The sequence below is a fragment of the Penicillium oxalicum genome, chromosome II (assembly GCF_001723175.1).
Source record: "Penicillium oxalicum strain HP7-1 chromosome II, whole genome shotgun sequence".
Lineage (NCBI taxonomy): Eukaryota > Fungi > Ascomycota > Eurotiomycetes > Eurotiales > Aspergillaceae > Penicillium > Penicillium oxalicum.
The window spans coordinates 1,592,091-1,618,218 of NC_064651.1; the positions used below are offsets into that span (position 1 = coordinate 1,592,091).

At 50.7% G+C, this 26,128-nt stretch overlaps 8 protein-coding genes across 8 annotated transcripts; 6 read left to right on the forward strand and 2 right to left on the reverse strand.

The window, feature by feature from the left end:
* Nucleotides 1-3,336: 3,336 nt before the first annotated feature.
* POX_b02453 (uncharacterized protein) lies at nt 3,337-3,543 on the forward strand (the record flags this gene model as incomplete). The annotated part of the gene is made up of 1 exon (XM_050111367.1): nt 3,337-3,543. One exon carries the CDS (start codon nt 3,337-3,339, stop codon nt 3,541-3,543), a length of 207 nt encoding a protein of 68 aa, XP_049971713.1.
* Nucleotides 3,544-8,860: 5,317 nt separating this feature from the next.
* POX_b02455 (uncharacterized protein) lies at nt 8,861-9,169 on the forward strand (the record flags this gene model as incomplete). The annotated part of the gene is made up of 2 exons (XM_050111368.1): nt 8,861-8,956; nt 9,089-9,169. The coding sequence occupies 2 exons, from the start codon at nt 8,861-8,863 to the stop codon at nt 9,167-9,169; spliced, it is 177 nt and encodes a 58-aa protein (XP_049971714.1).
* Nucleotides 8,882-9,064, reverse strand: POX_b02456 (uncharacterized protein; the record flags this gene model as incomplete). The annotated part of the gene is made up of 1 exon (XM_050111369.1): nt 8,882-9,064. The coding sequence occupies one exon, from the start codon at nt 9,062-9,064 to the stop codon at nt 8,882-8,884; it is 183 nt and encodes a 60-aa protein (XP_049971715.1).
* A 729-nt stretch (nt 9,170-9,898) lies between the features above and the next one.
* POX_b02457 (uncharacterized protein) lies at nt 9,899-10,612 on the forward strand (the record flags this gene model as incomplete). The annotated part of the gene is made up of 1 exon (XM_050111370.1): nt 9,899-10,612. One exon carries the CDS (start codon nt 9,899-9,901, stop codon nt 10,610-10,612), a length of 714 nt encoding a protein of 237 aa, XP_049971716.1.
* A 2,588-nt stretch (nt 10,613-13,200) lies between these two features.
* Nucleotides 13,201-13,711, forward strand: POX_b02458 (uncharacterized protein; the record flags this gene model as incomplete). The annotated part of the gene is made up of 2 exons (XM_050111371.1): nt 13,201-13,234; nt 13,470-13,711. The coding sequence occupies 2 exons, from the start codon at nt 13,201-13,203 to the stop codon at nt 13,709-13,711; spliced, it is 276 nt and encodes a 91-aa protein (XP_049971717.1).
* A 2,166-nt stretch (nt 13,712-15,877) lies between these two features.
* On the reverse strand, nt 15,878-16,304 carry POX_b02459 (uncharacterized protein; the record flags this gene model as incomplete). The annotated part of the gene is made up of 2 exons (XM_050111372.1): nt 15,878-16,165; nt 16,212-16,304. 2 exons carry the CDS (start codon nt 16,302-16,304, stop codon nt 15,878-15,880), a joined length of 381 nt encoding a protein of 126 aa, XP_049971718.1.
* Nucleotides 16,305-18,556: 2,252 nt separating this feature from the next.
* POX_b02460 (uncharacterized protein) lies at nt 18,557-18,874 on the forward strand (the record flags this gene model as incomplete). The annotated part of the gene is made up of 2 exons (XM_050111373.1): nt 18,557-18,584; nt 18,696-18,874. 2 exons carry the CDS (start codon nt 18,557-18,559, stop codon nt 18,872-18,874), a joined length of 207 nt encoding a protein of 68 aa, XP_049971719.1.
* A 4,430-nt stretch (nt 18,875-23,304) lies between these two features.
* On the forward strand, nt 23,305-25,219 carry POX_b02461 (C2H2 finger domain transcription factor sebA; the record flags this gene model as incomplete). Its single annotated transcript, XM_050111374.1, has 2 exons — nt 23,305-23,875; nt 24,048-25,219. The coding sequence occupies 2 exons, from the start codon at nt 23,305-23,307 to the stop codon at nt 25,217-25,219; spliced, it is 1,743 nt and encodes a 580-aa protein (XP_049971720.1).
* Between the last annotated feature and the right edge of the window lie 909 nt (nt 25,220-26,128).

Sequence of the window (26,128 nt, forward strand, 5' to 3'; positions counted from 1 at the left end):
TAATTTGAAGCTGCGCCGCCGCACGAAGAAGAAAAGAAAAGAGGAGGAAATGTCGCTTTGCAACCGGGCAATTTATTGTAATGGGTGGATGCCGTCCGGAATATTACTTGTTCCGATTATTTCTCGGTTGCAGCTAGCTTGGGTCGATTTGAGGCCTAAACGATGAGGCACCAGTTTGGAACTTCAGGGCTGCCCACCTGCCTTCAACTGGTAGGTACGATTCGCGTATTACATAATTCATACAGGGCCCGGGACGCGGGCGATTTTTTATCCATTGGCACATTTCAAGACGCGCTTTCTTTTTCCCTTCTTTCTTCTTTTTCTTTTTTACAATTATAAACAAAATTTATTCGGCTGATGATGAGGATAATGGAAAATATATGATAGGAAGAGACTGACTCCTTCTGGGAGCGTGATCTTACTGTAACCATCCCTGAAGCCGCTCGTTTGCCCCCTGCCCTCTCTCCTGTCTGTTGCATTGCATTGCCAAAATGTGGTTCAATATCCTCATTCCTGATGGAAAGGACCCCCGGTACCAAAGCTACCACGCGATAGTCAATGTTGGGGACCGACTGCTTGCCAACTGCCATGCTGGATACGGGAGCAACTCGTTGCCACCGCTCTTTGCGCTCCCATCTAGCTATTAGATATCAATCCAATTCAATTGTCTCCGAGAAGATTTTGCCATGGGTGCCTTCGGCCTTCGTGCCTGAATCATTCTAATCAACAGACGTGTAACGCGTAGGACCTTTGCTTCGCTGGCTCAGAAATTGAAGTCGAGGAGCCACCACCATAGGGACCGCGACCCCCTTCTTATGGCAGGGTAGCTTGTTCAATGTACTCGCATGACTCTTTCAGGTCAGACCCGGTTTTCAAGCCGCCCAGAACATAGGCATCCTCAACCACGAGTTAAATATCTCAAGTAGGGAGAAGGGGGCGAGTTGGAATTGCTTTCCCTTTCTCTCTTTCTTGAGGCCAATGGCCGACCTATCAAAATTCCTAATGACAAATGATATGCAACCTTTGCATCGGATTGAGTCCCTCTCGCCATGCGGGAAGTGCTCAAGCTCAGATGGCTCATGGCATTTCCTCGCCCTTGCATCGCGCTCAGAGACGTCCATGTTGATTGCAAAACCGTCCACGTCATGTCAATCTCTTAGGCTTTGAATGACAGTGTATGCTGGGTGGTTTTGAAGCTGCGCTTGCATATCAAATATGACTCTTATTCAATTTGCGACAACCTAAATTCTGCGAGATTCTTCTTTACAACCGAATGTACGTTGACCTATCTTCTAGAACACGAACGAGGTAAGACGATACTCCATTGGCGGTGCAGAGTGTATGAAAGCAACATGTAGTTGGCTTGCGATATAAAATGGATCAAATAGATATCTGATTGTGATGACAAGCTTGATCATCTCGAGCTGGCCTACACCTCTATTGGATGTAAGTATGTTTCAACTGAACAAGCTCGATGCGCCGGCGGGCACCTGATACACCAAGTGTCCCGGATTCCGTCCGGAGCAGGAATCATCAAGCGAGAACACCGCGAGCAAGTTGCAAACGCCGAATTCGAGTCATAAACTTCCCCATATCCCGAACCAGACCCGGTCAACAGACTCAATTGCTCTACAGGCGTAGCTTTTATGCGAGGACCCGGTATGCACGCACATCTCCCCAATATAAACAATTCGAGGTTTCATGGTGAATTGCCGTTGGTATCACAAGGGGGCTGTGTCTTACTGGGCGAACGAATTGGTTTTTGTCGTTCCGGTTGATGAGCCACTGTCATCAGGAGGGTGTTCCTTTATCCAGCGAGCTTGCATATGGCAGTCGAGTAGAGCCAGACAGAAGTTCTGGTGCATCAGTTCCTATGACACATGTCTCTTCGTAGTGTTCATCATAAATGTCAAATGCCATTGTACATGCCGGAACCCTGGAATTAAAGTAGCTGAGGTAGATTCCAGTCCCGTTTTTAAGATGGAAAGTCGACCTCCATGCTGCTGGCATGTATCCTCCATCTTAAGACCTCACTATATCCATTCCACCAACTCGAACCCACAGTTCTTCTTCTTTCAGGGTAAAATAATCGAGAAAAAGGAGTCAAGTGGGAGTTGTCAAAGTGACTGCTTGGTATCATCAATTTCAACTCCAGCACAAAAAGTGCAAGACACCAAGTGTACCATGTTGGCCTTGTCAAATTTGTTCATTCTTGTTTCTGTTTGTCTGACAATTGACATAATGCTTGTTGCCTACGTTGGGAAGTAGGCTGGTATCAATATGACTTATGGCTTCTGCCTCATTTGAAAACTGTGAAAGTTTACGGGTTCATTGGGATTTAATGAGAAGGGAAATGGATCTAGATACCAATTGAATCTATGAGCTTCAAGAGGACAGTATCAGTGAAGGTGTTTGAGGCAGGCAGGTATGGATGTAGTATATATTGTCAGACTTTTTAGGTTTTCAGTCCTTCACCCTCATTGGACATTCAACAAACGTCTGACAGTCTACAGTTGATTCAACCATGAGGTTTCCATCTCTATACCAATCCAGTCCATCCATCACGCCAGAGGTGAATATTCATTCTATCCTACTGCATAGCAGCCTGACAGACTTTACAGCGCATAGGCGATAGCCCTCAGCTTGTCCAGACGTGCCCTAGATTTCTGCGATGTCTCATTGGTCTCCTCCTACCTAGTTCCCAGGTTGAACGTCAACCCGCGAAACCATTCATGGCTCGAACCTGACTCAAGTCGTTTTCCCATTTATTCATTCATCTCGAATAAGCATGACAATAGCCAAAACTCTATGGTTGGGTCCACATCTGGAAGGGGGCATCTGTTTCAAAGCAGCCGATACAGGTGTCTGCATGTATCTTCAAACCAGGTTTTTGCATTCGAAATCACGGATGCTGAACGTTTCATGTATAGGCAGGCATGTTTCCAAACCTTGTCTCACCTCAAGTCTCTTTATTTCTTCTCATGGCAAGGCTGGATTATCAACTATTTGGCTTTATCGTGACTGCAAAGCACAGATTGTCGTTGGTTGATGATCCAATGTCTCGTGGACGTATTTGACAGATGAGAATACACATAGCATCCGATAATCTATATGTACCGAGGGCTTCCAGTTCTGGTATGAGATATAAAAAAAGCCACAATGTTAAGTGCAGCCGGTGGAGTTGCACGTCATGAATTAACTCTTGTAGCATGATTTGGGTTTGATTCCATCAACTCCAACACAGATATGCAGGGTAACTTGAAGCCGATTTGAAGCTTCAGGCGTTCTTTTGGGCTCATAGAATTTTACCATTTGAAACAAGAAACGCGCTTCACTATGAACGTGTTTGGCAGATCGGGGATGGTACCGTCCGGGAAGTCCGCTCAGTTCCGTCAGGTAGTCTCATCGACACACGAGGTCCAATACATCAACCACGCAATTGCTGGCATCGCACCATGTCAGGCCTGGATTGCACAAACTTTAACGTCAAGTCAGGCTGGTGAATCCGACCGAGGCTCATCGGAGAGGTCCAGGCGCTCTTGATCTCGAGTCCATCGCAAGAGACCTCCCAATCTCAGAATCTTCCAGTCTGAACAAGCAACTACAGCGTATCGGAAACACATACGTATCTGTCACACTCTTGGCCATGGTCGAATTGCAATCGTCTCTCGATCCGCTCGTCGCCATTTCAACCGCTTGAAAAGACAAAAGAAAAAAGTCAGCCAGTCCGCGCTTGTCCCGAGCGCACGCGGGCACGCAACCCACTGCACGTGCTGAGCAAAACATGCTTCTTGCGCGGCATCAGCCTTTCCCCGCCTGGTCACCCTCGTCATAGTTTAGCCCACGAATGCCAGATGATCCATGATCCATGATCCATGTTCGTCCAGACCTGTAGCCGAACTTAGATTGAAAGAAGCAATACGATGAAGATTTGAGAGCCATGAGGCCCCCCGAAGCGAGAGCCGTCCTTCGGGAAGGTCAACACCTCAGATCGGGTCCATTTGCGCCCGGACGGTCAACTCCGACGCGAAGATGGCCGAGTAACCTATTTTATTGTTTAATGTGCTCGGAGAATTTGGCTCTGGATTCTTCTTCTTTGTTTTTGTGTATTTCAAATCTTTGCAAGAGACATAAAGAAAACAAAGACAACATTTCCCAAAATGGACATGATAACGAAACTATCACTGAAGTAATTTGATCTGGCTTGGATATTGAACGCCCACGGCATCCACTTCTACTTGGTCCTCATGAGTGCTTTCTCCAATTTCAGACACAATCCCGTCCTCAAGGCTTTGCCCCCTCTTGTTTCCTTTTCTTTTCTTTTTTTTGATCTCTGTAAAAGCCGAGGCAAGGCGAGGTGAGAAGAGGCGAGATGCACGGGTCCATTAAGAGCTGGCCACCACGAAGGTCGCACATACGCATTTTTGTTTTTCTGCAATAGTCCGCCTCGACTAGCTTGAACGGGAGACACTTGGATCCAAAGGGTCTCCATCGGGCGCAATCATTCTGAGACAAAATCAACGGATCGGACCAACGCGACCTCGTCGGAGGTCTCGGAAGATGGCCTACCGTGCCGTTTCCAGCGACTGCAAACCATGGGCATGAGCGTGGTAAACAGGAAGATACACAAAATCCTGACCGTGTGTAGTAACCCATGGCGCATGTCGCGCGACACAGCTACCAATTCGATGACACACGGTAACTACAGTGCCTGCCACATTGACCCCCATTCTGTCAAGCAGCCGGGGGGCTAAAATTTGTTAGGTCCGACGATAAGAAACAAAACCGTGCAGAAAAAAAAAACTCGCGTGTTGATCCACTAGTCGCTGATGCTGAACAGACTGAGAATGGACAATGGTGGCCCTCAAGAGCTGCATCTGAAAAATTGGCGAGGGCCACTTCCTTGGAAGGTGTTGGACTAGTTCCCCGTCCTTGGCAATGCGACCAACGAGACACAAGTAGCGAGATACGGATAGACCGTCGATCTCGACTGTGGAATATTCGACGGTTCCACGATATTCTCCACATATCGCTGGTGGTAAGTCGGGCTCCTGCAGCACAGTGGGACCGGACCTGCGTCGTGGCGCGCGCGCTGCGACAGTATTTTCGGTGCAGAGTCATGCGGTGGAGCGGTTCGTGGTGACCATCGAACGGAACAGGGCATGGTCGTGTGTGTGTTTCGATCCAAGCCATATGGAATCTTACTATCGAATGGCGTGAACACCACCGCCAATCGTTCCCGTCGCTTACTTTGATCAGTCACTATTCCGGCTTCTAATGCGAGATCTCGCTGTGCTTCATCCATGTAGTAAAGCACAATGAAACACGGTCTTGGCCAACAACAGCCATCAAGGAGATCAAGGTTCTTTTCATGATAGACCGAGGGGGCTGGTTCGCAAGCGCATTGCATCTGACCGCGAGGAGCGATAGACGATCGCACGATAGGAGGAGAGAGATCTCGATGGTCGATAGGGTTTCGGCTTGGCACCAGATCCGCGCATTCCTCCGCGGCCCCATAAAAATGGCGGCAAGGTGGTGCAAAGCCGTAGAATGCAGGGCTCAACCCGACCGCAAATAAACGAAGGAGAACGATTGAATCAGGAAGGAGGGGAGGGCCCTTGGTTGAGTCAGGGCACATTGTGAGACGAGCGCCGCTTGCTGGATCTTGGATCTGGGATCTGGGATCTTGGATCCGCGTGTGGGCATACAATGAGAATCCATTTTTCAAGGAAGACCCAGCACAAGCCCACTATTGCCACATCATTGGTCAAAAGACTTCAAGGTTGACGAGATGAAACTCGAGTGGAATCGTTTTATCCCGTCCATTTGATCTTTGAGGTCGAGAGTGACAAGCCAAGCAACATCTACGAATCTCAGCGGCGAGAACTTGCTCCATCTGGAAGTGGAAAGATTGCTCTCTCTTTCTCTGGTCCGGAACTGTAAGCAGCGATGCTGGAAAATGGTAAGGTATTTTGGTGTTCCACCGAGGTTGAGAGCGAATCTAAGTCCTGCCTCGACGAAGCAAGGTCAGACAATCTGCACCACATTTGTGGGATGGGGCCCTGTCCTGCGAAGATTCCCCCACTGGTTGCACATCTCAAAATGGATCTTGCAACCTATCTCGGACTGCCAGCAAAGCAGAATTCGGAGAACAGGCGAGGCATGAACTCGGGCGTACACACTAGGTCAAGGTTGAGCTCACGCTTGCGCCTGGCAGTTCTGTGCATCTGAGCCTACAGTGAGTGCGCAATCATCATATTGTATTCTATTGGCGCTTTGGTGGGGTTTCAAACAATCTCGAGCAGTATGCGCAAGGTAGTCGAGAATGATCGAGAGCCCTGCTACTGAAAGTTGGTGATTAGTGTTGTATATTCAGGTAGATGATATCCCGTAGCGCCGAGGAAGATATGGATTATATGATATGGAATGGGGCAAACCGAGTGATGATCAAGATCCTTTCAATCTCAACTGCAGTCTACCACTTACATGTATAAACTGTGTATTCCCTCAGCCCTGGCCATCTTCCACGCGAGCATAGCAAAAGGGTGTGAAGGTGTCAGAAAAGAAGCTGACGCTTGCAAATCGAATATACTTGACTACAAAAAAACCATATGAATTCAAAGTCGGTCGTTCTGATTAAGCCCCTGGGCAGGAATCTGGACGTTGTAATACTTGAGCTCGCGCCATGGACATCAAACCGCAGCCTCGCCTTCTCTTGAAATGGGACTCGAAGGGACGGGAGTTGGAGTCAGGATACATATCTTCTAAGCCAGCCTCCTTTGAATCAAAGGTGTATCGCTGCATGGCCCGTTGTCTGGCCCAAAAGCCTTTCTGCACTTCTAATAGATGTAGTGCTGTTGAAGCTGAGCGTAGGCCTCTTTAGAAGACGTGAGACTTTTCCATGGTCATTGCATCAGTGGAAGTTGACTGCATGAGCTCGGAATCTAGTGATTTCTTCGAAATTGGGACCATCGGTACAAATTGACCAAGTGTTGGCAATTCAATCGCGTGCAATGGTGAAAAAGAGGAATCGATCACATGGCGGCGAATCCTTCAGCTAGAACAGCTCGATCTCGGGGTATCATACAGAATCTGGCAGATCATCTATTGATACGTGTCTGGGAAGCTCCCGGCGACAGTCTTTCATGAGAAAAGAAGTTCTACGGCGGTGGGGATACCTAGACGAGTCCTGATGACGGCAGACTATCGCGGAATAAGGTAGTAAATTGGATGGTCAGATTGTTGGAGCGGAAATACCTCGAATGCACGTATCAGCGAGGGGGCCAAGTGATGAGAAATCCATCCACATCTGGTGAATATCTCCTCTCCATCCACCTGGACATCTTTCATTCTGCTGAAATACCTGGTATATTGATGATTGTGCATATTAATCTTGCGATACTCCAAGCTAAAAGACCGAATTCACTCTTCGCGTTTGGTCCTACACATGATCGTTCAATCAGCGCCGGTGAAACAGGCTGAAGTACTGACAGAGGTGTCGCTGATACTCATCATATGACCGAAGAGCTTTTTGCCGTGAGCAACAGTACATGCGATGGAAGAAATTGATGAAGACGGGTTGGTCTTTGGAGAGTAGATATGGGGTCTATATAGTTCATCTTAGTGAGATACACTACTTATTGTTGTCCGTCAGTACGAGGCTTCGCATAACATCAATCTCGGGGGCAATTAGGTGGCCTCGCTGAGAGGGGGCAGAATAGTGGACCGCAGAGCACGAGGGAGTGCCGAAGCAATCGTCTGCCGCCAGAAGTTATGGGTGGAAATGACGCCGTTCGTGGCCCCAAAATTTGTCATTTGCGGCGTCGACTTCGCAGGTCCTCAAAATTCTCCTTGCAAAGATACGATCTGGTCCGGGGCATGATTCCCGGCTGTGCGTATAGTAGCATTGCAGGTGGTGGCAGTGCTCTCTGCCCGAAGGAACGACCTTTTTGGGCAATGAGTTGCTGTTCGCAACTATGAGAAGGATGTACCTGCAGATCCGATTATTTGGCCGATCACGTTCTCGCCGAGGCAGATCTTAATGCAGGAGGAGGTCGATCATCTCGTACCAAGAACTGAATGAAGGGTCGAATGGAGCTCTTGGTTCTGATCGTTCAGCAGTTCGCTTGCCTACGCGATCTGTTTGCTTTTTTCTTGTGAACACTATTCCGAAGATCATGGACGGCTTGCGACCGAAAGATCTTCGTCCGCCATTTTTGCCTTCTGGGAGCAATCGGCATGGAGCAGAGCAAATTGTCATGCTGGAACGAGGGCAAGATTGGGGTTGGTGCGATCGAGCTGCGATCGACGGAACGAGTTTTTCAGCACCTTTACAGAATCCAGACCGTGCGATTGCCTTCAGACACGGGCTGTCTTCTTGCCTAGAGAGCGGGAGAATCAGAGATGAGAGAGAAGGTGCACGAGGGCCAGATGTGGGGACAATCGTTTCCACAAGAGAGACACTGCCACTCAGTACGACGACGGATCCGCGTCTCTGGAACGTCGGAGGTGTCTGGTATCCATAGAAGGTCAAGATAAGCGCACTCGCGGAGGGGGACATCGAATACGACACAGCGGCGAAGGGAAAATAAGGTTCATAGTGTGTTGAATGCCAACCGCCCAAACTCTCTGCTTCTCATCCTCAACAAACTGCCCTCCCGCAGTCCATCCCTGTCGCTAACCTGCCGTGGCCGAGCCAAAATGACGCTTTGCGGGGGAACAGCCGTAGTCGGGCTAGACTTTCTTCAAAAACCTAGAGTCCAATAGCCTCTGGCCGAGAAACTTCGATGGAAGCATTGACTTTCAAAAGGCGTTGCTTGACCAAAGAGTCAAAACGAATCCACCTAAAGCGAGTGCTCCGATGGTACTCAATGACTGGCGATCATTGATTTTGACGGCCACCCTCGACTTCCGACTCTTCGGCGGCCTTGAAGACGTGCCCCATGAGATTGCAAAGGTATGATAAACAGAGGATCCTGCCAGAAAAGACAAACTCTTTGGTCATGCCCATCAAAGGGCACGAACGGGGGTCATCTGCGACCCACCTTCCCCCAAAGAAGGACATGGCTCAGTTGTCACTCGTGTCCAGCACGAGGCGATCCAAATGACAATGTTCACGTTCGATTCACCCTCCCAGCACGTTCTTCTCCACGTTCCTGCGAGGCCGTAGCGCCCTATTTGACGTCAACCCGAATGGAAAGTTCAGAGCGACCGTGTCGAAGAAATGGCAAGTAGCAGGTCAAGGTTGGGATGATCGCAAGAACACCAGGCACGCCCGCAGGTGAAGTGCCGAACAAATTTGGGACTAGATACTCAGTGCGGCCTAGCGTCGGGTGGAATAGCCAGTTGCGCCATTGGCTCTCGGACTAGCGTACTTGGATAGAGTCTGTGCCATCGATTGCCAGTGTTCTGGATTTTGGGGAAGGAAAAAAAAGTCCGGAGGGAAGAGGGGGGAAAGACCATCTGGCGGATCCAGCTGGTGGAAAGAAGTGGGCATTCACCCGCGTCGGCGACCTATCAGTCTGACTCGAGAGGATGAGGATCCCCGAATTGTCGATCTCCAAAGGTTGGTCGCAAACAAACTCAACCAGGCAGTAGGTTCCCACTAGCCTCGGCTAGGACTTAGCGGCTCCGAGCAAACTTTAAACGAGAAAGAAAGTCGCCACGACGCTCAGCAAATATCGTATATTGAGGGTAGTGCCATCGCGTACCCACTGTCCGTTCATCGCCCAAAGATTGAGACCTGTTGCTGAGCGAGGTAATGAGTTGCCAGCTGTGGGTGCAGTATCAATTTATTTGGGTTCATTCTGGCAGGCTCAGTGGGGCAGTTCCGGCCTCAAGAGACTGATCCCAGCTCCGCAATCACCTTTCTTTGAGATGCTGTACGGTAGAACTCTGGATGAATCCACTCGGATACGACCCTTGCCCACCCACAGAGAGATTCAACCATCCACGTCACGCACGGTGGATGGACAGTGACACCGTCTGGGGAGGAGGGAATCCTCATCTGGGTCTGGCGGGAGCTCAGATAGTTGACCGAAACTGCTTGGTTTCACGCAACCAAATGGGAACTCCCGAAGGCGCAACTGGACCACATCTTGGACCTAGTCCAGCCCCAGTCCGTCCCATGGATTTCTTATCATCCGTGCAACTGGCCAGCAATGATTCTCCCCGCATTTTGATGGCTCGCTTGGACCCCAAAGTCGCGCCTCATTTCTCCGTTAGCGCCAGAATGGAGTGGCCCGGTGAGTGCAGGGACTACCACCGTCACGCCACGGCTTGGACTCTGCCGATGACCAAATGCGGGAAATCAAGAGGCCACCGTCCCGACGGAGTTCCTGTGTGGTCCATTTTACTGTTGCACACGAGATGGGGAGGGGCATTGATTTCCAACGAATTCCACTGGGGATCGGAGCCACCGAATGCGCCGGCATTCATTCCGCCGGGCTTTCACTCATCTATGGCATTGTCGTTTGGGGAGGAAGCCAGGGATCGATCAAGTTCGATCGTAAGTTCTCGGGACTCGTCGAAAGGGACTCACGCGAGTCTTCCGTACAGAGCCAGACATACTAGGATTTGGCCAGAGATTGCTGTGGCACAGATTCCAAAGTAACTCGGTTCGAGGCTCGCCGGGACAGGAAAAATCCGGGCAGCGCTGTCGACTCGCAGGAAAGTGTCGATGGGTCAAATTTGAACGGAGCTGAAAACTGATCTCAAAGTGACTTGAGGGAAAGCGTAAGTCGAAGTCGTACGCTCAATGATTGAAAGTGCTCAGAATCAAGCATCCTATCGACCGTCTGCGGAGGGGATAGGCGCCTGGACAAAAGATCGTCGCTCCGAACCAAGCACATGATTAAGGTACACCAATGTGGCCAAACATGAACTACTATTCGAGGAGATTCTTCGGTGGCCCGGCATGCGCTATCACCAAATGAGCTTTCCCTACGCTGCCGTGTCTGGCCAGGCTCGAATCACTTGCCACTCGTACTTCACTCTTGAATGACACACACCGCTCCCCCGAAACGCGCAGAAGCCTTGCAAAGTCCGGTCTTTGACTTGGTGCAGTACACCTTAACATCGTGGACCCAAAAGGACTTTCCATCTTACCCATTTGAACGGCCCGTGGGGCCCAGCCAAGGTCCCAAGTATCAACTAGTGTGCAATTAGCGTACTGCGGCCTCAAAAACGTGTGTTCCGGTCAACACGCTAGCATTTATTGGGTTAGACTCTGGTGTTTCAGGTTCCAACTCAATGGCAAACGTCGCACGGAATGGGCCGACCAAAGAAGTTAAAGGACGGTTGAGGTGGTCCACGACCAACTTCCTACTAACCGCTTTGAGTGGAAATGGTCCACCTCGTCGAATAAGACCCCCGGTCTCACTCTTTAGCTCGAGTCATTTTTCATCCACCAGGCCAAAAGTGGTATGGACTTGTGGACCGTGGTCGAGGTGACCACTTGCGCAAAGCGTACAATGCAAAAGCACTTTTTTGATGGGTACGGTGGTTGCTCAATCCCATTTGGGTGGGGGGAGGAAGCAATGAGGAAATGAATGAATTTCAAAAAGGAGATGATTGCATGAGCCGAGGTGACGCTCAAACTCGGCGATCTGGCTGGAATGAGTGATTCTGGACGGGGATCATTTGCATTTCACATCGATGCGAGCTTCGGTCTTCTCTTGCCGTCCCTTGGTAATCTAGCGCGTCCTTTTGGACTTGCGGAAGTGAGCTTCGTACATTCGACCAGGCTCGACGGACGGGAACCCTCCATCAGGAAGAAACCACCCTCTGAGCCATTGGAGTGACAATCCCCGTAGATTCCTGTCGTAATGCTGAAAGGCTCGGACAAGGCAGTCGAATGATCTGACTGTAATCTAGACCAGTGCACGTTCTTCAGGGTGCCGAGTGCCGTTTACCCTTCGAGAGGGCCTGTCAGCAAAGATTATGGGGAAGGATTTCCATCATCCGACTCGTCAAGCTTCTGACTCGCGAGAGACTATTGTCTGAGCTAAAACAGACCAATTTTTCTGGAGCATGCTTGAGTTCAGATCCATCCGGACAGTCTGCAAATTGGGTTCTGCACGGTATTTGTGTCAGATGGATCTTATGCTGTGTTCTCAAACCAAGCGTTCCTTGCTTCTTGCCCGGAGACATAACAGGACGATCTTGCATCAGATGACAATATATGTAGACATGTCAGGTGGACGTGCTTTACAGTACACGACTACGCCACATGTTAGGTATATTTGATGTCTTTAAAAAATGTTGACTCCCTTTAAACCGCCAGATACGCTACTAGAGGTAGAGCCAGGGTCAATTGCGAAATTGCATGGCTCAGGTGGACTTCATGTGCTCATGATAAACCGTCGAGTCTTGCCTCCAGCGGGACCGTTTGTTGCATGTGACATCAGCTGTCCATCTGTCACCTTTCTCATGATGTATCCAGCTCTGATCTAAGTTGTCCAAAGACATTTCCTCAACTGTAACAAATGATCTCATAAAAGATGTTTGATTCGCAAACCAGGCTCTTTTCCCCCGCCGTTGAGGTGGCTTGGTCGCCGTGCGTTGGAGGCAATGCAGAAATGTGAGACGTCAAAGCCGTGATGGGATGTGGATCATTATGCCGCTCCACCATTTCTTTTGTCCCTGGTGCAAAGTGCGGAACGGTGTTTGCACGGTTTGATGAGACTTTACAGGCAAGTACAATTGTTCACTGTAGGATTCAAGTGGATGCTTCTCTTGCACGGCACTCAATGCCGCGTCTCGCAATTTCCAATAACGTACGCAGTGCTCTGGCAGGTAGATCATTAAAGTTTATGCGCCAGGGTCATGGCAGGCCAGTCTCCAGAATGAAAGATCGGCAACCGTGTGAGAGATAGTTTGGATCGGTCATGGATCCAGGTTTCAGATGATGAGTCGCAACGGTGTACAGTTCAGACGACAGTCCCGCATGAAGAACTGCCGATGCCCGGAAAGTTTACACTAGGCATCTACTTGATGGCCTGGGAGGATATGAGCTTCCGCCTGACGATGCATTGCGAAGCGGAGCCCTTGCATCTTCGATCTAATCAATAGCACAGCGGTCGATGACAGGACATGCGAATGTGTTTGGCTTTGAAGGGGATGGGTGATGCTCCACCACCGACCGTACTCCTTTCATGCAATGATCATCGTGATTTTCAGTCTCATTTTTCAGGAATCTCCATGGTCGAGTTCTTAATCATGACGGACTCCAGCGGTGGGTAAAAGTCGACAGGTCAATCACCCAACCAGCCTTGTCGGGTACTGGCCGGGACATGCATTGATCGACCAAACGGTTATGCGCATCCGTGGGCGCCGAGACGTGGTCTAATGCACCTTTGTGTGCACGAATCTGATAGCTCTCTTCTCCCGTGCTCTCATTCCTTTCCTTCTGCGATTCGTTGGGAGAGAGACACTTTTTCCTCCCAACTTTTGATGTTGATTTCGTCCAGTCCTCAAGGTCCAGTACCTCACTGCCTACTACCCCGTGTCCGCTGCCCAAACTCACCATCTTGGTACCCTCATATCAGGAGGGGATTTCAAATCGACCGATCGGCAGTCGCCTTCCAGCGCTCTGGCATCTGGGACGTGTTCGGACAGACAGTCGGGGACTCTCAGTCAATCAACCAATCAAACTGTCACTCTTCCACCGAGCATGAACATCAATCGGCGGCGATCATCTTGGCTAACATGACAGCAGCACCAGAGACTGGTCCTGCAAGCGATCGGAGTAGCGATGATCAAAACCGCTCCCACGAGGAGCCAAGCTGGAGCTAGTGATACTCGGATTGACTAGTCCATCTGGGAATAGCGTCAGTTGGTTCCTCTGTGCCACTTGCCCTTCAAGCAAGTCCATCTCAATTTACCGCCATGCAGCTCTAGAGCTCCAGGTGGATGCTAGTGTACGCAGCTTGGACATTTCAACCCCCGTCAGTGGCTCGGCCGCGCAAGGGAACCTTCCGCGCCCAGCTAGCGGCCGCCTAGTCAGTGCGGCGGGTCTGTTCTCTCCAGTCTCGTCCGGCCGTCTTTCTCCACTGGACCCATTTCTCGTCTACCGGTGGCACCGCACCACCCGTCAGGTCTCCAGGGTTTGCCAGAGCTCCTGGGAGCTCCGAGCTGCATCCATCTGGTGTCCATTGATCGCTGTGGTCTCTTTTCCACACGCCATCGAGTCGACGCTGACTATGATCATGCTCATGAAAGACGGAAATGCATCGAGTCTTCACACCCCAGCAACGTCTCCAACTCGCCGTCGCCTTCCACAACAGCGGCAGCTCGATCGAATTGCCACTCCAAATATAGAGACAGACATTCGATGCTTCTCTCATCCTTCGTTCAAAGTTCTGACATGCCAAGCGCATACCAAAACATCAAAGGGCCCTGGCCCGCTGCGTCTGAGCTAGAATTCGTGTAGATTGAACTTGACGCATAATGTCTCTGCATCCTTTCGTTCTTGTCATCTCCGATCCCGCTTCGCTTGAACGGGGGCGAACTCTCCCCATCGGGCCAGAGATGGATTACTCCGCTCAAGCAATGTCATTTAAGTCGATGCTAGAAGACCGAGATATGTCCATATTATTCTGTCCTCCACTATTGTTACCATCAATAATACGTCTACGGTCCACACAGCAGAATCCTGGAAATATTGGCAAAACGCCGCTAAGCGAGCCCCCCACGAGTCAGGGCAGCGTTGATGGCCGTCAACGCAGCAATATTAGGCAGTGGCGAGGAGGATCTTCAATCTATAGTCAAATAGCACCAAACTCAATTCGCTTCTCACTTTGACGTGCAGGTGACTCGAATCCGATGTTTTGGAGGCACCAAAAATCAGACATGCCCGTCCACTGCACTTTTGCCTTCCTCTTTTTTTTTTGATGCTCTGATGCTACCGTAATACACAGTGTTTACTATCTCATGGGCTCACTGAATCAGACCAACAGGACGGGACACGGTGGAGGACGGCTCCTCTCTCCCCTCTCCCCCTCCCCTGTCGCATCACGGCTCCATACCGACATGATCCATGATATTGAACAGAAGTCTCGTCGAGTGGCAAGATGCGCTAAACCAGTTAGCTCCATCCTGGCAATCTACCAGGATCGTTCTCGAAGGGAAGGTGACAGCCTTCCATGCATAAAGTGATTTCCACTTCATTTCGGCTCAAGGTTGACGCTAAGAGGGATTGGAGCTGTAAATAGCACTGGTGAGTGGTCATTCACTTACAGAGCGGGAGGTTAAACCGCAAATAGCGCATTCTGATTCGAAAAGGAGTCGTCGTTCTTAATCAACTTAAGGGGGGAGGACGAACCAAGTATGAACATAGGGGGAACCGGGTCCAGCTTCAACCCTAGACCGGGGAGGAAACCAAATAAAGCAAATGGAATCCGAACAGATTGAGTGGCCAAGTCATAACCATGTGGGATCAATGGTAATCTGCCAAAGTCAAGCACCCTAGGTGGATGCCACTGGGTTGACACTAGCACTATTAGGAGATCAAGTCACTCACCACCATGGATGTCCGGAGAGGGCGACTACGACAATAATCTACGACGCCAGTCTCACCTCTACTCAGCGATCGCTGATGAACGTCCCGGCAGGCAACCTTCTAGACGCAGTGGAGAATTCCTCGAAGGATTTACTCCTTTGTTTTTTCTTCCCCATTGCCATCGATACCTTTTGTCGGTATCAGTCCAGTTTTTCGCCATTTTTTTTTTCACAAATCCCTCATCTAGTGGTTTCCCAAAAGGTACAAACTCCAAAATGGCATTTCCACCACCGACTCCATCGTGGTTGTCCACTCTCTACTATCCTCCTCCTCCCCCCCCCCCCCCCCCCCCTTCTCCTCCGTGTACTCCGTCCTCCGTTACAGGGTAAATCTGAAGCTCGTCGCAGGGATATTCTTCATTCGGCCAGAATCCGGATCTTCTGTCCGCATTTCCATTTTGTTCTTCCCTCTTGCCTCTTTCCGGCCGGTGGAGAATGGGTCTCCGACCTTTTCCGTGGCCTTGATAGGTGGCGGGACTGACGGAGGATTCCCGCCCGCACCGACGCTCTGTGAGAGAGAAGAGCACAACCCCATCGCGGCCATCGCATCGCCATGGGGTGCGTCGGTGGATGTGACCTCCTCCACAGTCCGGCCCAGGGCCACTATCTTTAGATCTGGCCAATCGTGCCGAGATGGATGTACCGTGACTTACCACAGGTTGGGCCGGCCAGATATTCCAGTCTGCACACCGGCAGCGAAGAGCTTTCCTGGACCGTCCCAAAGAGAACGATAGGGCACGACTCATGTAGAGGATTTGGACTCGAGAATGCCAAGTCATGCGTGCGATGTGTGTTTCCTTTTTTTCTGATGATTCGAGTCCCACGGCAAGTTTTTTTTTTTCCCCCTCAGGGAGAAAGAGACCCGACTCAGGCACTCGTGAGTGCCTGAGAGAAACTAGACAGCACGTGATTTTTTTTCTAAACCAAAAAACAAGGATCGGGGGGCTCGAGGGTATGCTTGCAACGGTCAATCGGAGAACCGTCGGATTTACAGTTGAAAAGGTTAGAACCTCTTGCGGTAAAGCTCCGAATGATACAGAGAACATGAACAGGCGTGCATGGAAGGTACACTGCGGTAGTGGGCATAGGTCTTGGAGAGTTGCGCTTTGATGTTTGCCTAACGGCTGACTTTTACTGTGATTCGCCCGCTTTGGTCTCGAGGTTCTGGTATTACTGTCTCATCTACTCTGGCGACCGACTTCCATGGGGGCGGCCAATCCCGGTTTTCACTCCAATGAAAAAAAAGCATCCAAGTTCGATGAAGTTGTTCTCTTCAGAAAGGAAATAAAAAGGGTTACGTGTAAAACCGACGGTGGGGGCAATTCGGTATAGTACAGGGCTTGAAGCACTGCTCACCGACAATGCTGTCAAGTATGTCGGCTTCATGGGCACTTGAAAGTACGATCGATTCATCGCCTACTGAATCGATCTGGCTACGTACTCAATGATCCGTTGCCTGATCATGGTGGTCATGAAAAAGAGCCAGACTTTGGTAGTGTTAGGTAGAACGCACCCTTCACCGAAACATGGACACGACACATAACCCTCCTGGGCTTACCTCGACGACACGGAGTTGTAACGGGCGGCAGGTGATAAATCACATCTTGCCGGCTCGACACCCGAGGATTTACCTTTGTGTCAGATGTAAGGTTGAGGTGCTATAGCAAGGAGAGGCTCAGTGCACGTCTCGACACATCACTCGTATATTGATCTTGGAATGCTATTGCATCACGTTGATTTTGTGTTGAGTCTGCATGTGTATACGAAGGTAGAGTACTTTGTGCGGCAACTTCCAATCGTGAGGTGAACCACCGCCCTGGAAGCTGGAAAGATATCACTTGAACTGCTACGATGGGAGGTCTCGATATGGTAAGAGTAGAGACAATCGACGAGACACTTCCCGTTGCTCATCGTACCGGATCGAAATGTATTGTTTCAATATGGCCCAGATGCACAGAAGATTGATTGGATCCCTGGCCTATACCACGCCCATGAAAGGACAGCGAAAAGCGATCATTCGCCATCAGCCTAGAGTCCATCATGGGTGTAGCCGGACTCCATGGGGGGGGGGGGGGGGGGACCCTCCGGGTAAAGTGGGCACGGGTCTTGCGGGGTATGAAACCAAGACCAGGCTTCGATTTGATGGTCGGACAACTCCAGGTAAGACCAAGATTCAGCCAAAGGTCTAGGAAGAAAATATCAGGTCGATTGATGCCCAGACCATTCATGTCTAGCACTGATTCACACATTACGATTTGTAGAGCCGCTGTGAATTGCCATCGCTGCACTCTCTACCTCGGATCGACCGAGCAAGACGAACGCAGCTGCCATCACATCAACTCGGGCAAATTGGAATACATTAATTCGCGACATGGCGGACGTCATAGGAACCAATCAGATGCATCAGAATCCGACGTGTTGTGTTCGGCCTGGTCACCACCATAAGGGTTATAGACCAGTGACACGCGATGCTTCGCTCACCCACCCTGCCGGGACAATCGCCACTTTCCTGGCCAGCAAGTGGAGATACCAGTGTCGAGGGCTAAATGCGAGAGAAAAAAGAATGAAAATAAATCCCCCCCCCCCAAAGAATGTCATCAGCCATGAGTGTGGTGTGTCACTGGCCACTCAAAATGATTCAAGCGCACCTCTAGTGTGATGCGGTTCGGATGCGGACGCGGACGCGGACGCAGTGGCATGGGGACTGCATAAGCCCAGACTGGGGAAGACAGTCAGACACCCACACGCTTCCAATCACAACCAAACCGTTCAAGTGTGGCCCTTCGGAAAACTCGGTACCGTGAACCAACTGCATGATAGAAAACACTTGAGAAGCCTGTTTCCCAGACAGGCGTCTGGTCTGGCCTGGTCATGGAAGGGTAAGAAAAGAAAAAGGTTTCAATATGCATTTGATTCTCCGTCGACAAAGAAAAACGGAGACAGTCGCGCCTTGCCTCTTCGACCTGCATGGCACACCCTTCAGTCACTCCCAATCATCATGCCGGGTGAATCTGATTTGGTGCTCCGTACGTCTCCGTCCCCCAAATGGTTCCTGCAGTAGGCCATGCAACAGGACCGATGCATGGTCGGAAAATCACAAGCCACCGACGGATTCAGCTACTGTCTTTACTCTCCAGGTGGACAGAAGGAGCGCGCGCGCCTCTTTGGCCGAAGAGTCATGTCTTTTGACGTGTCGTGTGGGCGACCCTTACTTGTCTTCCATCAGCGTGGTGGCAGCCGCACTACATACCTGTGTACTACTGGAGAGTCTTCTCCACCTTCCACTTATTGGAACTCGCTAGCCAATATTCTGTAGAGGACCTTTGTCGACACAGTAGATTGGGCAAGACTCACAGTTGTGAGAACCAAAAGACTGAGACTACGGTCAAGTCCTAGCCAGTCAGGTCCACAGTATCCCGAGGAGTTGGGAATTGCATCTGATCGTCCGTCACTATTGTACTGTACTAGCTGGGTGTAAGCGACTGATCAATTACTGCAACGTGGTACACCATTTTCACATACACAAAAGACACTAGAGGCAGTTTCGATCTTCTTTTTCCCCTTCGCTTTCTTCTGAGCCATATCTTCTATTGTCCACCGTAGCTAGGAATGTACTGTACACGCACGTGATGGCTGTTCCTGTGATGCGGGTGTGGATCGAGGTCGACTTTCCGACTCGGCTGGCATCTGAACCTCGACTCGGCTGGCCCCAATTTTGTGCCTCACTGCTTCGCTATTCGCCTCCAGGATCTGCTTAGGAGGCTTGGCCGGATCATGTGAAACCGGCCAGGGCTTATGCGTTGAGGCTTCGCCTAGCCCAGAGGACGCCTGGCATTGGTGCTGCTCGCAGTCAGTGCGATCAATTGATTCCTACGATTCAGGTGGACACTGTCCGACCATTTCGTGATTCACTAGATGCTTGACTCTCGCATCGTGTTCGAGCTCAATATTTTGCCACTTTCAGGAAGTTTGCGATCGGCGCGAGCGAGCTCTGGCGATTTGATCGTACCGAAGGCACGAGTGAGTACCCAAGACCCAGTCCATACTATCTTCGAGAGATATGCAATATTGAAGTGTAAAAAGCTCTTGTGGGTGCTAGTGGCGTGGTCGCCAAATTCGAGCGGAGGGCCAACGACGCGCAGCTGTTCCCGCTTTGCCGATCGCTGGGGTGTCCAGAATCCGAGGCTGCTTCCTAGGCTCTCATGTCCGGCTGCTGATGAAGGGCTGACATAGCAGCGAGAGAGAAAGAGAGAGACACTCAAGTCGGCAAGCATGTCCATCACTTATTATGATCTCGCCCGATGGAGCAAACCTCCGGTTGGTTAGACTCTCAAGGTAGAGAGTTGGACTATTGATTATACCTGCGACCCGTAGTGTGTACCACCGCCGCCACGGATTCTTGGTTCAGGATTCTAGTTTCTTCGTTCGAGCAACGATTCGGCTGGAAAGGCTCCAAAATAGACACCTTCTAGCCAAGGACCCAACCCGCCAACATGGGAAGAAAATATGACTCCAGAAGGTCCGCAGGGGGGGCATCTCCGAAAGCGCGGGTGATGGAGATCACACATATTGTACGACGATGCTGGGGACCCGAGAAAAGCAGCACTAGGACCAAACCGTGCGATCATGGGCCGTCGATCTCTCCCACTGGAAGCCGATATAACGATAGACAGTTGCTGCCCTGGCAGAGAAATGACGAGACGGCACGCGCGTGGGGCGCTATGGTCGGTGGATGCCCGGTGGTTTGATCTTCACCGAGTAAAAAAGGATCTTGCCCAGAGACCAGAGGGAGCCAGTCAAACCCGTGAAGCCACTCCACACCTCAGAGCACTTTGCGCACCACCGATAAGAGCAAATGATTGCCGCTGTCAACCGTTGGTCGGATCCAATTGTCTTCCACCGTGCGGTCACACCCTTTCCTCGAGACCTTCCGCCGGGTGAAGGAGGAAGAGGACGCGGGAAGAAACGATGGGATGGTCATGGCCTGGCGGTCCATACAGCGACCGAGCATGCGGGAGACCCCAAGTAGAGGGCAGACAACTGGACACGGGTTCGAGCTGGGACCTTTGGTCCCAGAGCCCACCTGATCGTGTCATGTCTCGACTCTGGAGCGCCCACCACGAGAGTCGTGAGTATCAGCGCCGCGGCAGAGAGATAAGGCCCATGGATGAAAGCCTGATAGGACCCGTCCTCCGATCCTATCTCACCACAGGCGGACAGCCACCTCCCGCTTCACAGATATTCATGCGCCAATAATCACCACCCTGTCCTCTCTCAGACAGCCAGATGGGAGAGGCGAGTCGTAGTCAGAGGCATTATTTCCATTTTCTGGTCTCAAGCTTTCCACACACCATCGCCGTGGCACAGCCTCTTTCCCCCGTCTGTTTTCTCTCTGCCTTCTTCCACTGGTGCACTTCATCTGCCTCTCCGCATTTTCAGAGTTGCACCGTGCCGCTCCACTTCTCTTTTGGGCTTGTTGACCGATGTGGACCTTTTGCCCAAACTCGGTGTAGCAGCGTGCCAGAGAGGCCAGTAGTGTCCGCCGGTGTCCTCCCACCTCCAGCAGACCAGCACCGTCGTCGGATAATGTAGCCTTCACTTACAGTGTCTGTCCCGACTGCCCAGGACTCTGACCATATTCAGTGCAGACCCCAATTTTGTGAATAGACCTTGGGATTGTCAAGATCACTTGCACTCTCTTGCGAGATGCCTTTCGCATCCAGCCACGAGAGCAATATAGGCAAGGGTATTCATCGCCAATAATCGTTTTCGTAGTATGGTCCGCACATGGACAGGCCTCAACCCATGCTAGCCGTCCGGCCGCATCATAGTGCTCGAAAGGTCCTCTTGGTGTGCTTTTGGCGCGAGGCCAACCGTCCATTCAGCCATTCAGATGAAGAGTCGGTACCTGCTCTCCACGCTAATTCGCAGCATGCCCCGCTCTGATCGCTCATTGCGATTGGAGGTCTTTTGGGGTTCTTTGTCCTCTCTTCCACCGCGACTGCATTGATGTGCTCTCGGTTTTTCCTTCCCACGATTTTTATTTTTATTTATTTTTATTTTGCCCCGTGGTGTTCCTGATTCTCGTAATGGCTCTTCCTGAATCGCTGCCGCGATGAAGAGGAAAGAGAAAGCGTACTGTAGGTCCCGAGGTATACAACCGAGGACAGATTATTCGGGATTGATCATCTCTCAAGAGAACTGTCGATCATCGATGGACTGCTATCTCATAGGAATCACTCTAGATGGCGTCATGTACCGTTTCAGTTCATCTCTTGACCACAATTTTCTCGTCCTCGGTGGTGTGCAGTGTGCAGTGGTGCACTGGGACCAGTGTCATTGCCAATCACGCCCCAGACTGGCCTCAGTCCAGTGCGACTTGGGGAACCACCCGAAGTTACCGTACGGTGGTACACCGCATCCCAACTTTTTGCCCACGAGCCCACAGTGTTCCCCGTACGGAGGACAGGACACGGAAGTCCCAGTGCTCCATCCACATCTCACACTGAGACACGCGAAACCGCTGAAATTCCCGAATTCATTCTATTTTACTTTTTCCCCTTTGGGTATGGCTCAAATTCAAAAGATAGATTTCCACACCACCCAACCCGAAACTCCGAAAAAAAAAACAAAACCATAAATCACACCAGAAATACCAGGAGGGGAAATCAAAAAAAAAAAGAAAAACTTATCCCCGTTTTTCATTAATCTACAACACCATCAAGTCCACCTAAATCTGGGCAATCAGAGAAATTATTCGTTGGAATTCTGTCTGAATGTCATACAATCCTTCCCACCTCGCCCTCTTGCCCCCCTCTAACCCATTCAGTGTAAGCTGTCTATAATTATTGATTTAATCTCTGCTGTCCTGAAACTTTTTTTTTTTGTTGCGAGCTTGGATTTTCCTTTTTGGTAGATTTATTATCTATTTTTTGCCCCCGCCCACTCAATGCACCCCGTTCCTGGCCCACTCGCTCCATGACCGCCAGGACTAGTGAGTCCGGCAAGTACAGAAAATAGCACAAGCAGATCACTCTTTTTATCCACAGCGTCACCCTTCTGGTCTATCTCGTTCTTTTTCTCTCTCTCACACTCACTCATATTCCCCGGGTTGCCTATCATCGGCTCTGTCTTTCTTTTATTTTCCCTCGTCCTTTTTATTTAATTTCTTTTTCTTAACCCCCTCACTTTTCCTCACTTCGATACATATTTCTTTCCCTACTAGCCCAGACCGTGTTTTGACCGTTTTGGGTTTGGAAGACTTTCTGCATCTTCGTGATATTTCATTCCTTCAAATCACTCTCACTTCCTCCAATTTCCTTGAGCATTTTGCTAAGGTCTGTCCTTCCTTTACACAAGTGTCTTCACCCCACCCTCTCCATTGGGATTGTAAGACTCGACGCACTTCTACATCTACCTACACTTTAATCACCTCTTTGGGTCGTCACACTCCTTTGACCTTGGGTACCTCGACTCCTATCAACCAACAAAAAGAACACCAATCGCCTCAAACGTCAATCTGCACCCGCAACAATACCGCAGGCTCCGACACTCATCAATCTGAACAACCTACATCGTACCTAATACTGAATTTTCGGCGCGACTTCGCCCACATTTGCACAGTACGTTCACCAGAGCCTGAGATTTCAGTTGACACCTCCGGTACTTCAGTCGTTTTGTCGGAAGAACGATGGAACCCCAGCCGCTGAATCACTGGACTGACTTGGAAGTTTTAGACCACCCACCATGGACGGATCATACACCGTGAACTCGACTCCGGTCCAGAACCAACCTAGCTATGGATATTATTCAGATGCCACTTCCCAGCAGGGCTCTTATGGCAGCCAACCACAGGATATGTCGTACTTCGGGCAAATGCAGTTTCCCGGCCAGCAATGCGCGGAGACCCAGCAAATTTACTCAACACAGCCTGTGATGAACATGCATCAGATGGCTACCACCAATGCCTTCCGTGGCGCAGCGGGTATGAATATGACTCCCATTGCTTCGCCGCAACCTTCGCAAATCAAGCCTGCCATCTTTGTGCAGCAAGGATCCCCTGCGTTGATGCCTATTGATACCCGATTCATCAATGGCGAGATGTACACGTTTCCTTCAACGCCACCTCTGTCCACCTCGGGAAGCTCGGTCAGCAGCCCTCCCTCGGCCAACGGTAGCCTGAACACTCCCGTTCACGAGAGCTTCTTTTGTTTCGACAAGGTCGAAGGTGTTAAGGAAGGATGTGAGGGTGACGTGCACACCGAGCTTCTGGCCAGTTCAGACTGGTCCCGCTGTGATTCCCCGCCCATGACACCTGGTAAGTCCATATGTTTTTTTTTTTGCGAGACGTCATGTTTCACGGACCCTGCCCGCATGCAGATAATACATATGGCATGCAAGGGGGTGTGTTTCAAGATTCATGTCCGGACAGAAGTATCTCAAATACTTTCGGCCCGAGCAAAAAGACTAATGCCATGCGGCTCCTTTAGTGTTCATCCACCCGCCTTCACTCAACGCCAGCCAGACATCTGATCTTCTGTCGGCAACCTCTTGCCCCTCGCTCTCCCCGTCTCCTTCTCCTGTCCCATCCGAATTCCTCACTCACTCCCAGGCGTTGACCGTCGGTTCAGTGAGCTCTATCAACTCCAACTTCTGCGATCCCCGCCAGCTCACCGTTGAGCCCTCGGTGAATGTCCACGCTCCTCAAGATCTTCCTCCTCTGCCCACGTTGACTTGCGATGAGGAGGCCCCTCGCGCGGTCTTGGGCAGCGCCTCTTTGACCTTGCCCGTGAACGAGAACCCTTCCCCCTCTTTCACTGCTTCCACCGAGGACCCCCTGGGTGTCCTGCCCACCTTTGACAGCTTCTCTGACCTAGACTCCGATGATGAACTGAACCGCCTGGTTGAGTTCCACCCGGCTACCAGCGCTGCGTACCTCGGCGGCAAGCGCCAGCGATTGGGACAGTACATCATTGAGGATGATGGATTCTTGAGTGAGCACAGTCTCGAAGACTCTGACGACCACGATGTGTTCGTGCCCAGCGGCCTCCCCACATTTGAGTGGACCGAGTCAACTCGGCACCAGATTGGCGAAACCGAGGAACTCGACCAGCCCGAGACCAAGTCGAAGAAGCGCAGCAGCCGCAAGAGTGCTCGCAAGAACTCTGATGTGGAGATGGAAGACGAGCCTGTCAAGCCCATGGCTGGAGCGCACTCTGAGTGCAGTGGTCCATCTGTAGGCTCTCCCTGCACTGACTCCGAACCCGCCCCCGTCTCCGTTAACCGTCGCGGCCGCAAGCAGTCGTTGACGGATGACCCGTCCAAAACCTTTGTCTGCACCCTGTGCTCTCGCCGCTTCCGCCGCCAAGAGCATCTCAAGCGCCACTACCGCTCTCTGCACACCCAAGACAAACCCTTTGAGTGCAATGAGTGTGGCAAAAAGTTCTCCCGCAGCGACAACCTCGCCCAACACGCTCGCACTCACGGCGGCGGCTCTGTCGTCATGGGTGTTTTGGATCCCTCGGAGGCTGGAATGTCATTTGATGACCAGCGTGACGCCGGTGCCTTGGGGCGAGTCATGTACGAGGCTGCCCAGTCTACGGATTCCGAGGACTCCGCTGCCATGGATCGTCGGGCTGCTAAGAAGCGCAAGCGTGATTAAGCTGGACGACTTCGTCCCTTTCGCTTGCCCTTTGAGCTTATCGCAATGCGGCTACTGATGATTTCCATGACACCAGGAGTTTTCTCCTATTGCATATATAATACACACATATCTTCGGCCACCATCTCCCTTTGATTGACGGAGAGGGGCTTGGTGCCGTTGTGGTCTTTGGTTGGGTTTGGCGTCCGGGCATTATACACTGGTGGTGGCATCACACACGGTCATCGGTGTACGGATATTTGGGTTTCTTTTACATTCTTCATTCCACAAGGAACTTGGGTGCATCATTGGGCGACTGTGGGAAGACCCTCCTGTTTCTGACAATTGATATTCATCGGAGCTTCGGTCTTGGGGCTTTCTTCCTCGTGTGGTCGAGTCCTGAAAACCAAAAGCCTCGAACAAAAGGAATATCGAGCAATTGTGATGGTCACTCAGCCATCACAGTCTCAGGCGGTGGGGGGCGGTGTTTATTTCCTTTGTCACTTTGAATTTTTTTTTACGTTTTGGTTTGTTTCCTTTGTCTTGTCTCCCGCTGCTCATGCTCTTGCATCACCACCATGGCCAAGATCAGCTCTTCATCACATTGCTGATTCAGCCTGCTGGGTGCGCGTCTAGCAACACAAAGGTCTTACCCTCTTTCGACTCTTTTGGTTCACCCGATTCTGTGTGATTTTTTTTTCCTCCCTTCTTTTCGTCTGTGCTCTATGAGTACCTTTGCATTCTTGTCCGTGTCTCTCATCATTTGTTTGATCTTTTTTTCGATGTAATTTTCATATCTGCTCCTCGCAGGCTTCTGTGTTTTTTTCTTCTTTTCATTCTTTCCTACCGTTTTTCGAGTCTTGTGCCGGCCACAATTCGTGTACAAAATTAATCTGTTCACTTTTGACTTTGTCCTACCTATGATCCTTA